The sequence below is a fragment of the Stenella coeruleoalba genome (assembly GCF_951394435.1).
Source record: "Stenella coeruleoalba genome assembly, chromosome: 12".
Lineage (NCBI taxonomy): Eukaryota > Metazoa > Chordata > Mammalia > Artiodactyla > Delphinidae > Stenella > Stenella coeruleoalba.
In genome coordinates this window covers 65,933,122-65,949,406 of record NC_137158.1, presented here as the reverse complement: position 1 = coordinate 65,949,406, position 16,285 = coordinate 65,933,122, and the positions used below count along the sequence as shown (strand labels likewise).

Sequence of the window (16,285 nt, the reverse complement as noted above, 5' to 3'; positions counted from 1 at the left end):
CTTTCATGAGCTATGCACCCTTCTAGGTGCTGGGGTGTAGCGGTGAACAAGAAGGAGAAGGCCACACTCCAGCATGAATCTAACTGGGAAGAGACGCAATAAACAACAAAACAAATAAGGAAGGATAATTTCATATAATAGTAAGTGCTACTAGGGAAATAAGGAGGAACCTCGAATGGGGCAGAAGGAGAGGACCTACTTTAGACTGGGTGATTGGGGAAGGCCTACCGAGAGGAGGACGCTTGAGCTGCGCCCTGCCTGATAAGAGGGAGTCAGAGAGGAGGTCTCCAGCAGCAGTGTCTGCAGAAGAGACAAAAATCCTAATGCTGGAACCGGCATGGCATCCTCCAGAAATTGGAAAAGGTCAGGGTGGCAAGAGCAGGCTGACCCATGGGAGAAAATTTCAAAATAAAATTGCAGACGTAAACAGGGGCCAAATTGTATAGCTCTGTAAGCTTGAAATGTAGTTTGGATTTTATTCTAAATGTAATAGGAAAGTACTGGGTAGTTTTAGCAAAGGAAGTGACATGATCTGCTTTGCATCTGTAAAAGCTGAATTTGGCTCGTAGGTGGAGAGTGAACTAAAGAGGGACAAGAAAGCAAGAAGAGAGCTAGGCAGCAATCTGGGCAAGATCTGACGACGGCTTGGACTGGGGAGGTGGCAGTGGAGAAGGAGAGCTGGATGTGGATAAAAGTTATGTTTTTAATGTAAAACCAACAGGCAATGCTTTGAACAGGAAGATGGTGACAGTGAGGAAAGGAAGGAGTCAAGGATGACTCCTGAGTTTTTGGTTTAAGAAACTGAGTGGTGGCTTTTACTGACAACTCATTAACCCCAAACACTCCAAAACAGGTGAGAGAATTGAGGCTCAAAAAGGATATGTGACTTGTTTAAGGTCACACACTACTAAGTGACCGAGATGTGTTGGTCACGTCTCCAGTGTATCTGTCCCCAAAGCCCAAGCTCTGTGATAGTACATCACACTCAGAGATGTGTTTCAGAGGCATGAGTTAAAGCAGTGTCTGTTGCTGGGGAGAGAGAGATTTGACACAGTCAATGGACCAGTTGTTCAAATGTAGCCATTTAACAATTGATCACAAGCTCTGCATTTGCCTAAAATCAGACTATAATCATTTCAATTTGTTAGAATAGGAATTTTTTTAAAACTTCGGTTTTCAAACTTGGCAACAAAAGGATAAATTCTGGAGAACATAACCTGGTGGACGTTGCATAATTTCAAATCAGATGTCCATGTGCTCTTAATAAAAAGATTAATTGATTAAATCCATCTACAACCTAGCTCTCAAAGTAAGAAGTAAAGCATTTATTTATTATTCAGAATCCAAGAAAACGGATACTCCACTGTTGATGTAATTACTCTCAGGTAAGATATGCTTCCTACAGAATATCAGTACCTTTGGTATTTAATATATGAGGCATGAGAGAGGAACAACTAGGCAAAGATTCATGTGAGAGAGACTGGGGGGCAGACACAGAGTGACTCAACCTTAGCAAGAAACTAGCATGCTGCCCTCTTTTCCTTCCCTGATTTAGCAAAACAGCAGGTACAAGTCAAAGAAAGGTAGTCTCCCTCAGTTCTTCAAAGCTAGCGGCTACCTTCCTGGGTTCCAGCTCTGACACTTCTTTTTGAAAGTGATGAAATATCAAGTCAGAGCTGCAGGGGAGGGGAGGGGCCGTTCTTCATTTCAAGAACAGGCAGCCTCCTTCTTCCTTCTTCATCGGGAACCACCCATCACAACAGGGCCCCTGTGGTCAAGCAGGGGCCGGCCGTGTACATTGCAGCCACACAGCTCAGATGGCCAGAGGGGGCGCTGCAGGTCTTCCACTCCGCGGCTGCCTCAGACCCCTCTTACAGTGAGTCAATTGCACTTCTATAATAATTGATCCTCACTGCTCACTGGGAGGCATGGAGGGACATATACAACCCCCTTTTACAAATGGAGAGGTCAAGACTAACTTGGATAAGAAAAAAGATGCCTCCAAGTTTTTACAAATAATGATTTTATTATTTTTGGTTCTGATACCAAAAATGAACATTATTTTTTACAACATGAATAAACAAAAAGAAATTTATATCAGCCTATCTTGAAATAAAATAGAAACTTCTTAACTGACAGCCACCTGACTGACTAACCAGGTTATCCATGATGTTCACCGTTCTCTGGAAGCACGCTGACAGGTGGCCACAGCATGCTGAATCCTGGGGCTAGTTAGCCACTCTGGAATATCTACCCGTGGTTGCCCATGTTAAGTAAGATAGAGCTTACTAAGAATCGGGTCTTTGCTCCCAAACCTTTTCTTCCTAGTTATCCTTGGTTTTGTATTATGTAAATCAACAGAATGATACATAAACTGATGAAATATGTGTTAAAAGAAAGAGTTGTTTCTAAAAAAAACTATGCTTAATGAGTTGAAAGCCTAGATGTAGGCCAATAGCAAAAAAAAACTGTCAACTTAGATGTGAGCAACTACAAAAGACTGGAAGAAAGTTGTAAAACTCTAGAGAATTATCCAATCAAGCTGCTTTACAAATATCTTAGGTCTTTAGGTTCTAGCAGTATTGTTTTAAAAAAATTATAAATCTTATATGCCATATTATAGATATGATTTTTGTAAAAACAAGCAAAAACCCTCCGAATTCCAATCAGAAGATCCATACCCAAAACAAAGATCACAGCCCTACATCAAAATTGATAAATAAATGAACATACATCTTAAGTTAAAATAACATGTCTTACATATGTATGTGTCATTTTTACGCCTAAAACAACTTTTTCAATTTAACCCATGAGTTCCAGTTCTGATCGTACTTGACATGAGGGCCTTGGTTGTATTTGAAGGGCTGCCTTATAGAAGAGAGGTGAGGCTTCTTTTGTAAACCTTATATAGGATTTGGAGTAATAGGTCAAATTTCTAACCTGGTGTTTCTCAAAGTATAATCCATGGACCACCAATATCCAAACCATCTTGGGTATTTGCTTTAAGTACAGATTCTAATCACACCCTAATACTTCCTAACTTATTTTCTCTGAGAAGGATTTGCAGTTTAACATGCCCCTGAGGAGATTCCAATGCATACTATGGTGGAGAACAGTGGTCTAATATAAAGGAACAGTTGGGTTTAATATAAAGGAACAATTGCTCACAACAATGCCCCAGGTGGGAATATTATGGAAATGTTCAAGCAGAGGCTGAATGATAGTTGGCCAGAATTTCTACAGACGGGTCCAGAATTTGGTGGGAGGTTGAATTTTGTGTGATTCATGCTTGAGTTGGAGACTTTTTTCCTCTTTTTTTTTTTTTCCATTGGAATCACTAATTTTTAGTTGAGAATCAAACTTTTTAAACTAGTTGTTTTCTTAGCTTTCTTAGATTCTTTGCAAAGTTCCCCCAAAATTACTTAAGAGGATTACTTAGCAAGTAATTAAGTTTACACACAAGTTACAACAAACGGTAATCTAAATGAGTCTTTCCATGCATTCTCTTCTCACAGTTGCTGAACCAGGCAGCAGAGTGGAAACTTCAGGCCAAAGTGCTGAAGGAACAAGAGACAGTCCTGCAGGCTCAGGTGAAGTAGGGGTACAACAATGCATGGGTGTGCCCTCCTTGCTGTGAACCAAAGGTAGTCAGCAAGAGGCCTTCCATGTGGGAGGGGAAGTAGGGACAGAAGTTGGAAATGAAGAATAACTTCATATTTATTATTTTTAAGTAAAAATAAAAGTACAATGTTATACCTAAGAAAAATAAATGCTCTGCACCAACAACTTCCAGTCAAAAGGTCTGCTGACATATCAATACAAATGAGGGACAACCAGAATAAGCTGGTGGCCAGGTCCTTGCCTACCTGTTCATATGTCCTCTCTCTCCTCCCCCATTAACCTGTCAAGGTAAGGGTAAAATGTAACTGTCCAGATGCACCATCTATAACTGTCAATACTGAAAATGTCCTTACTTGTTTGACATTATTTATAATAAAAGGAAATTAGAAAAATAGAGTCAGCACCCACGTTTTTGTGCTATCAGAGGTTGGCCTTGTCAGTGTCACACGATTAAAAATGGCAGACATCAGAAACCATTTTGATTTGGCTTCGTGATGTTATGTGTATGTTTTGATTAGACTATGGGAATTCGTATTTCAGGCTCAAAAATAAAGCCTCATGCAACAACTGGCTCTGGAGGAAAGCCAGACCTATCCATCTTTCTGGTGCCCTTGGGGCTCTGCCCCTGCTGGCAAACACTCCCTGTTAGTTTCCAGGAGAGCCATCCTGCCACAGGCCGGGCCACAGAGGGGCTCTAGCTCCCCTGCTGGGAGAAATGCCCAAGTGCTAAAGGGACTGTAAAATCTCACAGAGCAAATTCACAGAAAGCGAGAAAATCAGAAGCCTTCCAAACTGGGCAGCATTAATTTAAGATTTGAATAATTCACTTGTAAATGTTTATGTGCTGACTGCTGAATATTTGTTCATTGTGAAAAAAATTCACTGTATGAATGAACAAGTTCAATGAATACGTGTTCATTTTTCTTTTTACGTGTTCATTTTTTAAAAAGGAAAGTAGGAAAAACAAGAAACTTAAAATCACAAATTATACCACTACACAGACAAAAACAAAATAACATTTTGATATGTAACCTTCCTAAAGCACACCTTTCCAATGTGTGTACAAAACCCAATGATGAATTGTTTCCCCCACTAGTAGATCAAAATAGTTTAAAAATATTAACTACATAGAAATACGAACCGTAATTTTTTTTCACTATTAATAGAATCGAAGGACTAAACTCTAAAGTTACAAACTCAAGGTGATCCTTTAGGCAGTCACGGAACACATCATATCATGGTGTGGGGTGGGTGGCAGGCAGTGGCAGTTTTCTAACCAGAGGCAGGCAGGGGGGAAAGGAGGTGTGACCTCACTGTCCAGTGCGGGGGCTGTTGTGGGGGAGAGTCCAGAGAAGCAAGTCAGGGCTTCTGGCTCTATCCCTGTCCCATTCACAGCACAGAGCCTTGAGGGGTACAACAGGCAGTACTTGAAGCTATTCATTGTTCCATCTGTTATAAGCAATCTCTATTCCTCTATGTTAAATGAAGAATAGATTAATACCACTAGACTCTGGGCTAGAGAGTGACTCATTTGGCTGGTATCAGAATCTAGGTCTTTAATGACCTGTGAAATAACATAAAGGTGTGATCCAATTTCCCACCTATACCCACTCAAGTTTGAAAAAGTATCACCCAGGGTTCTAGACTTGCCAGTGTTCCTCGTTCATCCCTCAATACTGGGTCGAACCCAGGGACCAGGGTCAGAGTCCTGGCTCTTCTACTGTGAAGCTGTCTGATTCTGTGCAGCTCACCTAAACCTCCCTGGACCTAAATTTCCTGGTCTGTAAAATAAGGATGTTGTAACGGATCAATGATCCCAAGCTGGAGTCCTCTGACCTCTGGGAGGCCCATTACTTTTCAGTATTTCCAAAACCTAATAGCACATAAGGCAGCAGCTACTATCTAAAATGTAGTTGTTTCTGACATTATATCAGCTTTTGCTTAGCAGCATGGATGGCAGTTATTCATATGTTTGATTAAGTTTATAGAAGGAAAATGAGTTAATTAACATGTAGTATATGCAGTTTGTTTTCAAGTTATGCACTCAAAACACTTAGCTCAGGGCTTCCCTGGTAGCACAGTGGTTAAGAATCCGCCTGCCAATGCAGGGGACACGGGTTCGAGCCCTGGTCTGGGAAGATCCCACATGCCACGGAGCAACTAAGCCCATGCACCACAACTACTGAGCCTGCACTCTAGAGCCCACGAGCCACAACTACTGAGCCTGTGTACTGTAACTACTGAAGCTCGCGCCTAGAGCCTGTGCTCTGCAACAAGAGAAGCCACTGCAATGAGAAGCCCATGCATCGCAACAGAGTATCCCCCGCTCACCACAACTAGAGAAAGCCTGCTCATAGCAACAAAGACCCAACACAGACAAAAATAAAAATAAACTAATTAAAAAACAAAAGAGTAGACACATTCAACAATTAAAAAAAAAAAAAAAACACTTAGTGCCTGCCCCCATAGTAAGCATAATTAATTCAACTAATATTTATTGAGCATCTAAGTGCTAGGCATGGTTCTAGATGTTAGAAATATAGTACTTAATAAGAGAATCAAAAATCCCTGCCTAATTAAACTCACAATCTAGTGATAAATATTAATTAAAATGCTAACAACTGATTAGTGTATGCGCTAACATTAGTATTATTTCATAGGTAAAGATCCACATAATGATATATGAGACAAAAGAAGTCTTTATTTGAAAAAAAGTTTAAGAACCACTGGAAAAGATGATCTCAAAACCACGTTCAGCTCTAGTTTATGAATGTAGAGAATATCCAGAGCTGAAGAACTCAGCTAAACTAGATAACCCTGCCTCCTCCATCACCTTGCTTTCCATGGCACGTGGCTCTCTCTGTAAGGACCCTCCCTTGTCTATCTCTTTTGTCTTCAAGGCATTTTCAGAACTGCAATAATTACTTAGTCATCACGAAGAATACAGAGGCCCCAAATCCCTATGTGTAATAATGTTTAAATGAGCTCCTCTTGAAAAATATCAGCATTATATTTTTTAAATGTTTAAACCTTGAAAAACAAAGTCTATCACAGATGATCTTGCAAGGCACTCAAACACTTCCTTTGGTTTGACAATTAAAGGAGTTGGATGGGGCTTCCTTGGTGGCGCAGTGGTTGAGAGTCCGCCTGCCGATGCAGGGGACACGGGTTCGTGCCCCGGTCTGGGAAGATCCCACATGCCGCGGAGCGGCTGGGCCCGTGAGCCATGGCCGCTGAGCCTGCGCGTCCGGAGCCTGTGCTCCGCAATGGGAGAGGCCACAACAGTGAGAGGCCCGCATACAGCAAAAAAAAAAAAAAGAAAGAAAGAAAGGAGTCGGATGGTAGGAAGGAGAGGCCTTAGTCTCCATTTCTATGGTCTTAGCAAAGGAAATATCAAGGATAGATTGTGTTTTCCTAGGCGGAAGTCACTTTTCAGTCATAAGACAACATGTTGCCAATCTGGGGCATGATTCTCACTTAGGGAAGAGATGTTTAGCTTTCAATTATACAAACCAAGGCAATAGAGTAAATGTCAGAGATGATCAATGGGATACAATTGTGGCTACAAATAGAGTGTTCATTGGATCGATAAGAATGAAGATGGTGGTAGATGTGGGAAGTCAGCAATACCCACAAAACACAGCAGCACGGACACAAAATACTACCCCAGGGGGAAGATCAGTGAGTCAACTGTTAAAGATGGGTATTCATAGTCTTTAATCTCAGAAGGCCTCACCTTATCTATATAAGATGAAAGGAGATTCCTCTGCAATTACTATTATAATTGGACTAGTTCCCAAACCAAATCTCCCAAGTTGGCTAAGACAATTCCTGGACACGTTTCTGTTTCATATATGCTATGAATGTTTGTAATTAAAATTTGTGCTCAGGTAAAAGAATGTGTGTGCCGCTCCGCCCATTTAAAAGTGAAATGTCAGGGCAACTGTTGTTGTTACTAACCCTAGAATAGTTTGTTTATATTTCTGCCTCTGGTAAAAATACTGAGGAAGACCTCTGGATGTCCCTTCCACGCTTCCCTGAAATACCAAAGTGAAAGAGGGAATATGACACATCAAACATGCATCATGGGCTTCCCTGGTGGCACAGTGGTTGAGAGTCCGCCTGCCGATGCAGGGGACGCCGGTTCGTGCCCCGTTGTGGGAAGATCCCACGTGCCGCGGAGCGGCTGGGCCCGTGAGCCATGGCCGCTGAGCCTGCACGTCCAGAGCCTGTGCTCCGCAACGGGAGAGGCCACAACAGTGAGAGGCCCGCATACCGCAAAAAAAAAAACCAAAAACAAAACGAAACAAAAAAAACATGCATCATGTCAGCATAATAGTAAGAGGGAAAATATGACCAAACACATATCCATAAAGTAAACAGGAAGTGTGCATTTTAGTTCGTATCAATAAAGAGTGACAGAGTTGGTTACTTGAGAAAAGTACAGTCCATACAGGTTTTGCCACGTATGACAAAGAGGTCAAATAGGAAGAAAAGCAGACTATTAAAAACAGTCACTAAAAGGAAGAAATGGAGAGCTATCGTTTAACAGGTGTAGAGTTTCAGTTTTGCATGATGAAAAGTTCTGGAAATTGGGGTGTACAACAATGTGAACATACTTAACAATATTGAACTATATACTTAAAATGGCTAAGATGGCAAATCTTATGTTATGTGTATTTTACCCAATTTAAAAGATGAAAAGAGAGAAAAAGTTGATGGTCACTAGAAAAAAGCCAGAAGTGGTAATGAAGTGAGACACTACTCCTTGGAACTCTGGTATATCTGTCTTCTCCATGCCACAAGAAAACATGGGGAAGGGAAACAAAATCTGCCGAATTTATACACCAAAAGAACATTTTGCCCAAAGAATAAGGAGAGAGCTGGCCGGGGTGCGTGTGGTTGCCCCCGTTGAGCCTGTCAAGGTTGTGCAGGCGAAATGCACCGCACACGTGCCCACTCCTTCCCTTCCTGTCTGCAGCCTACAACTAGAGAGAGGGTCTAGTTGTGCAGGAGAGGGTCTGGGAGGACCAGCTCAGGAGATCATATCTGCGAACCCCCTGTACTTCTGCTGGAATTACTGAAAAGCTGGAAAAAGAAAGAGGAGAAAGTAAGGAAAAGAAGTTAACAGGAGGCTTGGCCAAAAATACAAATGAATGGATTTTGTGATAGGTGAAGAGGATCAGCTGGGGGTAGCTGTCCCCACCCTATACCACTAGACCATGGGCAGTACAGGCAGCCAGTCCCACAGGAGCTTACACTCAAATTGAGGGACTTGACCTATTCATTCACCCTGAAATCAAGGTTCAGTGGATCTCAGCCAGTACTTTGGGAAAAAATGAAACAATTAAATAGACTATATCAAGAGTGCATTGCATATAATGATCAAGTACAGTTGACACTTGAACAACATGAGTTTGAACTGTGCTGATCTAATTACACGTCGATTTTTTTCAATAGTAAATACTACAGTACCGCAGTATCCAAGGTTGGTTGAATCTGCAGATGGGGAACCGCAGATATGAGCACCCGGGAGTACAGAGGGCTGACTATAAATTATACACAGATTTTGCACTTCATGGAGGATCAGTGTCCCTCACCCCCTGAGTTGTTCAAGGGTCAGCTGTATTGTCTTATGCACTATGTGTGTAAAACCCTAGGGTACCTTCCTGGCCATGAATTCCCTTCTGCCACGTTACCCAGTCTTTTTAAATCTGTATGCCAAAGAATCATGAGAAGAATTTTAGGCCACTAGAGTTACCTCAAGTTTTATCACATATCCACAGAGTTAATGATTGATTTCAAAATGATGGTCAACTGTTGTCTGACTTGGGAAAATCTGTGTCCTATGAAAAGTTTTACGTTATTTTGTTGTTCTTGTGTACTGCAATAAAACCCTGCTATTCTGAATCATGTGAGAATGAGCCATCCTAGATAAGCAAATTTTCTTGGTTCTAGGGGTTGTTTGATTCCCACACCCTTCCTCTAACTCCCATCCCCAAGACTGGGAACTCTCCAACCTACTGGCTTTCGGTCAGTCACTCTTCTCTGCTTTTGAAAGGACAGTCTCACAAGTACCACCAGCCAGCTGGCGCCCAACCGAGGACTTGAGACTGTTCCAGACAGTCAGAGTACCAAAGTCTCATTTGAAAACGGAAACTTTCCATGTTAGTAAACAAGAATCACCCATATTAAATCTCCACTCACTCAAAATGTGCTATCCTAAAATTATTTTCAAAAGATTTTATTATTGTATCACTGTCAGTAACAATCAAGGATTTATGCACTCTCCTTCCCTATCCTGCCCTATTCCTACCCCAAATACAAGCCTCGGAATTAAGGATGTGGAGGTACAAAGCTTCTCCATACTCCCAGGCTAATCCTTATGATGTTTTATTGGTGCAAATTAGAAAAAGGCATTTCTCCCTCAAGACTCATTATTTCCATCTATAAAAAAATTGGTATCATAAACCGATTTTTTTGAAAAGGGACAACTAACTGCTGTTGGCTAGAACACTGTATTCATAAATACACAAAACCACAATGTCAAAAAGGGAAATGACGATTGCTTATGATAGCACAACCTGCATAATGCAGCAACCCTCGTCCATGTCTGGCCCATACTTGTCTTCATTCTTGCTTCCTTCAAGACCAGGTACAAGGCTCACCTTCTCCACAAAACTGTGGCTCAAATGATCACCTGCCACACTCACCTCCTTCTCTGATCAGTACTTAACTGACTTGGTACTTTGTATTCACTGTCCTATAATCAAGTTGTCTTTGGGATTATCTTCCTGTCAGGAGTGCAGGTCCCTCAAAAACAGGAACTACAGGTTAAATGCTTTTGTACACAGAGTCAGTGCTTATGTTCAATGCTCAAAAAATGTTTGCTGGTAAAAGTTATAATGAAATGGTGATGATGTATTTTATTATTTCATTTTTCTTTAAAGAAGTACTTCAATCATACTCACTGACCTAGGCTGATCTCGTAGTAAAAAGAATTGAACATATCACTAACATTGTATTAAAAATAACCTTATATCATTTTTGTTCTCAAACAATAAACAATGACATGTTGTTTTGTTCTGGAAGCATTCTGAAAGCAGTCCTAAAACAAATCTACTCTTTCCCCTGTTTACAGCTTACTGTCTACTCTGAAAGGTTTGAAGCGTTTCAGAGCACACTGGCAAAAAGCAATGAGGTGTTTGCCACCTTCAAACAGGAAATGGAGAAAGTGAGTATTGCTTATCCCCCACGAAATACTGACATCTTCTAGTTCGACACGCAACACTCCTTTGGGTTCATTTTTCTCTTGCTAAGATATTTCAGTGCATTTCATGAAGTAATGAAACATTTATACATGCAAATGAGATTTGGACTGTATTTTTTTTATCGGTAAGTATCTGGTGAATTAGTCTTAGGAAGAGTCTGAAAACACTAGGATACATTTTCACTCTGAGGAAGAATATTTTCATTTTCTAGGCCATGGAGAGGTGTAAAAAGAAAAGATAAGAGCTAGAAATTTAATATTATGTTGTTTATACTGAAATTAAAAACTAATCTTTTAAAGATTAAAAAAATTAATTTTCATACAAATAAGCAAAAGCAGAATGTTAGAGTAGAAAATACCATTTCATAGGATCCTTCTCAGAAGAGAATATATGTAATAAGATATAACGGACAGGGCGTTGAATGAGGAGATGAAGTCTGGGTGTGTTTTTACTCATCAAGTAGCAGTGAACAATTCACTTAACTTCCCCCTTATCTATAAATTAAGAAACGATTTCCCTTGCCTACTTGACAAGATTGTGAAGTTCAAATAAGTTAATGTATTTTTAAGGGTCTTAAACTTTTTAAAAGTCTTTTACAGATATAAGGTGCTAATATTATTGTTGGACATACTGTTTATATTTTGTTTAATTCAGTGTCTTCCCAAAATAAAATCAGCATCAGAACTGTGTTTCTGAACAGGCACTGGCATTAACCCTTTTTAAGTGTAGAAAGCATTCTTTGAAAAAATTTTCATAAACTAATATGATAAATTTCACAATTCATGAGCAAACTTAAAGGGCCAACATTTGTTAAAAGTTACAGCTTTCTCACTCCACGATGGATCCATCCATTTAAAAAAATTTTTTTTAATTACAGAGTTTTAATTTGGAATAAATATTAGAGTAGTAAAAATGCTGTTATTTATTGCAAAATTACATAGTTTTAAGATTGGAATAAATATTAAAGGAGTTTTCTATCTGGAGTTAATTTATAGACTCTTAGCAGAATTAGCAAAAAAATTTGATATGCATATTGCATTTCTTTAGGTGTGGTCCCATGGATTTCATCAAATTCCTAAAGGTGCTGATGACTTTTAAAAGTTTAAGTCAGTTAAGAAATGATCAAAATAAAAAAGCACTCAAGGCTCACATAGCTTCTCTATAGGGCCCAGGGGCCAACTGCCTGGGCCCAGCCTCTAGCCTCCAAGCAGACCCGCCTCAGGCAGGTTAGCATGAAGCAGCCAGTGCCCAGGTGTGGTTCATCCAGGGTAACTGCACCTGAACACACGCCTTGTCCTTCAGGCAAGCAGAGAGGAGGAGGAGCTCCTATAACCAGGAACGTGAGTAGTTTCAGGTCTGAAAAAGCCAGGCTTCATTTTAGTAACTTCTGGATGCCCTACACCCAGCCCGGCCTGGCAACTAGCATGCACTCTGCACATGTTGCATTAAATGAAATAACTCCAGCCCTACTCTTCTGCTAACTCACCTGAATATTACTCCACCTCTCTGAACCTTAGTTTCCCCGTTTATAAAGTGGAAGTGAAAACAGAACCCTCCTTGGGGGACTGTCTCAAGGATGAAAGCAATAACGCATGTAATCACATTCTGTGAATCCTACTGCACTCTACAAATGTGAAGGCTGAGAACATAGAAAGTTGCCTTTGTGTGGCTACTTCTCAGATGTGCCCAGATATTATCAACATTTTAACATCTGAAAAGCCAGGCCGACCTTCTCACTAATAATCTTCCATTCAGTACAGTAAATAATCTAAATTTCAAGCTTATTCTTGGAACTCAATAAGGCTATTTTTATTTTAAGAAAAAGAAAAAGCAATGACAAAACAGAAAGTCCTTAAGTAGTTTTCCTTTCTCCTTAATTGGCTCTGGTGCAAGTAAGTTTGTTCACCACTGACCTAGATGATTCAAAAATAAATCATGACTCTCTCCACTCAGTCATCATTTCTTGACATCGAATTTTTGCTTGCTTCAGCAGCTGGTAATGAAAGGACTTTTCTTGAAGTCACATAGGGAACTGATAGTTTCTTTGATATATTAACTCTTCAGAATTAACATTAAAACACTCATTTTTGTAGACCACTAAGAAAATGAAGAAGCTGGAAAAGGACACAGCCACGTGGAAAGCTCGGTTTGAGAACTGTAACAAAGCTCTGTTGGACATGATTGAAGAGGTGAGGAAGTTTTTCCCCTTGTTCATCTTCCCTTGTCTAGTCAATATATTTATACTCAGAAAATAATTACGGTCTAATACCACAAAATAATTACTTTTGAAAAAGAGCTGAATTTTTCTGGGATGTGGTATATGATATTGTAATAAAAATAATTAGAGCAAACGTCAATTTAGTAATTTAGTCTTAGGTCCAGACTCATAAAGAGTGTTGTGACCCTAAGTCACACGCCTACTTGTTGATTCCAAAGCTGTCCCCAAAGCAGCACCACACCTGCTGGACCGTGAATTCCTTAAAGGCAGGATGAGTGTTTTACCTGTCCTTGAATTTCCCTGGTGCCTGACACAATACAGGCGCAGAATAAATTAATTAGTTGATTTGAACATAACTGAGAGAAGACACTAGCCCAAGCACCCAGGGTATGTGCTATTTTATAGACAGATACAGAGATATATTGTTTAATTCCTCCAACAGGCATTTAAATACTGATATTACATCAGGCTCTGGAGATTCTGAGACCATAAAGGCAAAGATACATGGTCCTTAACCTGAGAGGCAGGGCTTTCAAGTGAAGGCGTCTCCACGTAAAGAAGTGGGGGAAAAAAAGGTACAGAGTAGCACAAAGGTGGGGCTGAAGGAGTAAGATGATTTCATGCACAAACACACCAACATTTCTAGAGGAAAGGAGAATTGAACAGTTCAAGCAGCATCATGAATGAGTGTGTGGTGAGTTTCTCTGGATATAATTACTGTTCTAACAATTCATCCCAAATTGCAACCAATTCCAAAGAAATGTGCTTATTATTCATAAACATAAATCAAACAGTTGCTGGATTAGCATATAGCAGTTTATCTACAGAACAGATAAGGCATTGCTGATGGCCAAGACCCAGTCCATCTCAATCATTTTGTCATAAACTTCTACTTATGCCTTCTAAGTCTTAGAAGCAGGAAGTTCATTATAAGATTTTAAAAGCCCTAGACTGAAGCAGAGAGAAGCTTTGCTATCTTTCTTTTCTAAAGAAAAGAATACGTGGCTTAAAATTCTACCAGAGTCTCCAACACAGTACAAAACTAGAAGTGATGTCCCTGACAGAGTATCTGTCCAGCCACCACCCTGTGGTCAGAGCCTGACAGACAAATTCCTGGACAAATGGTTTTGCTTCTCTCCATAGAGCATCCTGGCAATTTTGCTTTTCATGTCGTTTTATAAGTGTGTGTGTGTCTGTTTAAATCACAGAAAGCACTGAGAGCTAAAGAATATGAGTGCTTCGTGATGAAAATTGGAAGGCTAGAGAACCTCTGTCGAGCTTTACAAGAGGAGAGAAACGAACTCTATAAAAAAATTAGAGAAACAAAAATGCCTGAAAAGGATGACCAAGGTCAGCTCACCTCTGACGACGACGAACCGGAGTCAAATACCTCCGTGGGTGAAGAGGCAGATGCGGAGGAAGCCAACAGTGTTCACAATGCTGTGCAAAATCTGACCGCGGCCTTCATGGTCATTCATCGTCCAGAGTCAACCCTCGATGCGTCCAAAGAAATCCAAACAGAAGTCAGCAGTCCTCAAGGGAGCGGCGGCACGGCCCTCAAGGGGCTGGAACAATCCCCTCTGAGCCCAGCATGCCATTCAGGGAGTCCCCTGCAACCCCCAAGTCCTCAGGCTGAGGCGGAGGGAGGCAACGAGGCAGAACCTCCCCTCAGATCAGGGTCAGGAGCACAGGCCCAAGGCAATGGCCCCCCTGCTGCACCACAGGCTGATCCGCAGCCCCGGAAGCCAGAGGCAGCATTTTCCAGCCAGGCGCCGGAGCCTCCGGCAGAAGCGTTTCTACGGGAGATGGAGGCCAACGAGCAGCCCCGGAAGCCAGAGGCAGCATTTTCCAGCCACGCCCCGGAGCCTCCGGCAGAAGCATTTCTACGGGAGGTGGAGGCCAACGGGCAGTCCCGGAACCCAGAGGCAGTATTTTCCGGCCAGGCCCCGGAGCCTCCAGCAGAAGCATTTCTACCGGTGATGGAAGCCAACGGGCAGACCCGGAAGCCAGAGGCAGCAGCTTCCGGCCAGGACCCGGAGCCTCCAGCAGAAGCATTTCTACCGGTGATGGAAGCCAACGGGCAGACCCGGAAGCCAGAGGCAGCAGCTTCCGGCCAGGCCCCGGAGCCTCCGGCAGAGGCTTTTCGATGGGTGATGGAGGCAGACGCTCGTGCCCCCCCGCCCGCAGCGGGAGAGCACGTGCCAGCTGGGGAGTCTAGATGTGAGCCCAGGAGGCAGCCCCCAGCAGCAGCAGCAGCAGCAGCAAAGGGGCTGCCAGGAGGGGCCTCAGCTGGGCCCCCGCTGCCCAAAGTGGCCGACACCAATCTGGAAGGAGTCGACTAAGCCTCCTCTGCCTTCTGAGGCTGTTCTTCCCGACTTTCCATCGTCCTAACAGATTGTCTCCTGAAAGAGGCGTTAAGGGCTGGGGACGTCTAATGGAAGAGACTTATTTAGAATCAAGACATTTTAATATGTTATGCGGAGTACCTTCAGCCTTTGCTATTTGTTCTCAACTTATAACTGATTTGGAGCTTTTCTATTTAACACTGATAGGATAATTTTCTCAAATGGCAACAAAACATACGAGTAGCAAATTTATATTAATTTGCCATTAAGATGGTACTTAATTCAATTTCTTAATCAACAGTAAGATTTGGTGTTTAAAGACTCCCATCACAATATATAAATACTGAAAATGTGATGCTTTATTTATTTCCATAGAGTTTAATAAGTGCCATAGTAAGTAATGGATGACCAGGTTCCATTTAAACATTATATACATTGTGTGTGTATATGTATGAATATATACATATATGTGCTTATGCACTTATATACACGTGTATATTTTATACACATGTATGCAAATATATATTACACATATATTCTATCATCTCTTTTTGGCTTTCTGTCATGCAGAATATTTAGATGCTTATCAAAAAAATTATCTCTTACTTTTGCACCTGGGACTACAGTAGACTAAAGCTCTGTGAATTAGAAATAGGTTCAGAACACAAATATTAGGCTACATAATGTTGGGTAAAAATAAGTAACCCAATGGTAGGTCAATAAATTCAACCAATGGATTAAATGACAGAACAGGATTGGGTTAGATCGCAAGGCTATACAGAGCACATAGACACAAAGATGGCCAAAAGAGGCCCTAAAAAATGGGGGAA

The 16,285-nt window shown here is 41.3% G+C and overlaps 1 protein-coding gene across 1 annotated transcript in view; it reads left to right on the top strand.

Moving 5' to 3' along the window:
- TXLNB (taxilin beta) overlaps positions 1-15,827 on the top strand; it is a 36,995-nt gene extending 21,168 nt beyond the window's left edge. Inside the window, exons 7-10 of the mRNA XM_079939432.1 lie at positions 3,516-3,590; positions 10,763-10,855; positions 12,986-13,081; positions 14,319-15,827. Coding sequence (XP_079795558.1) covers positions 3,516-3,590; positions 10,763-10,855; positions 12,986-13,081; positions 14,319-15,452 — 1,398 coding nt within the window. The 3' untranslated portion in view covers positions 15,453-15,827. The remainder of the gene's footprint in view (positions 1-3,515; positions 3,591-10,762; positions 10,856-12,985; positions 13,082-14,318) is intronic.
- Positions 15,828-16,285: the final 458 nt, after the last annotated feature.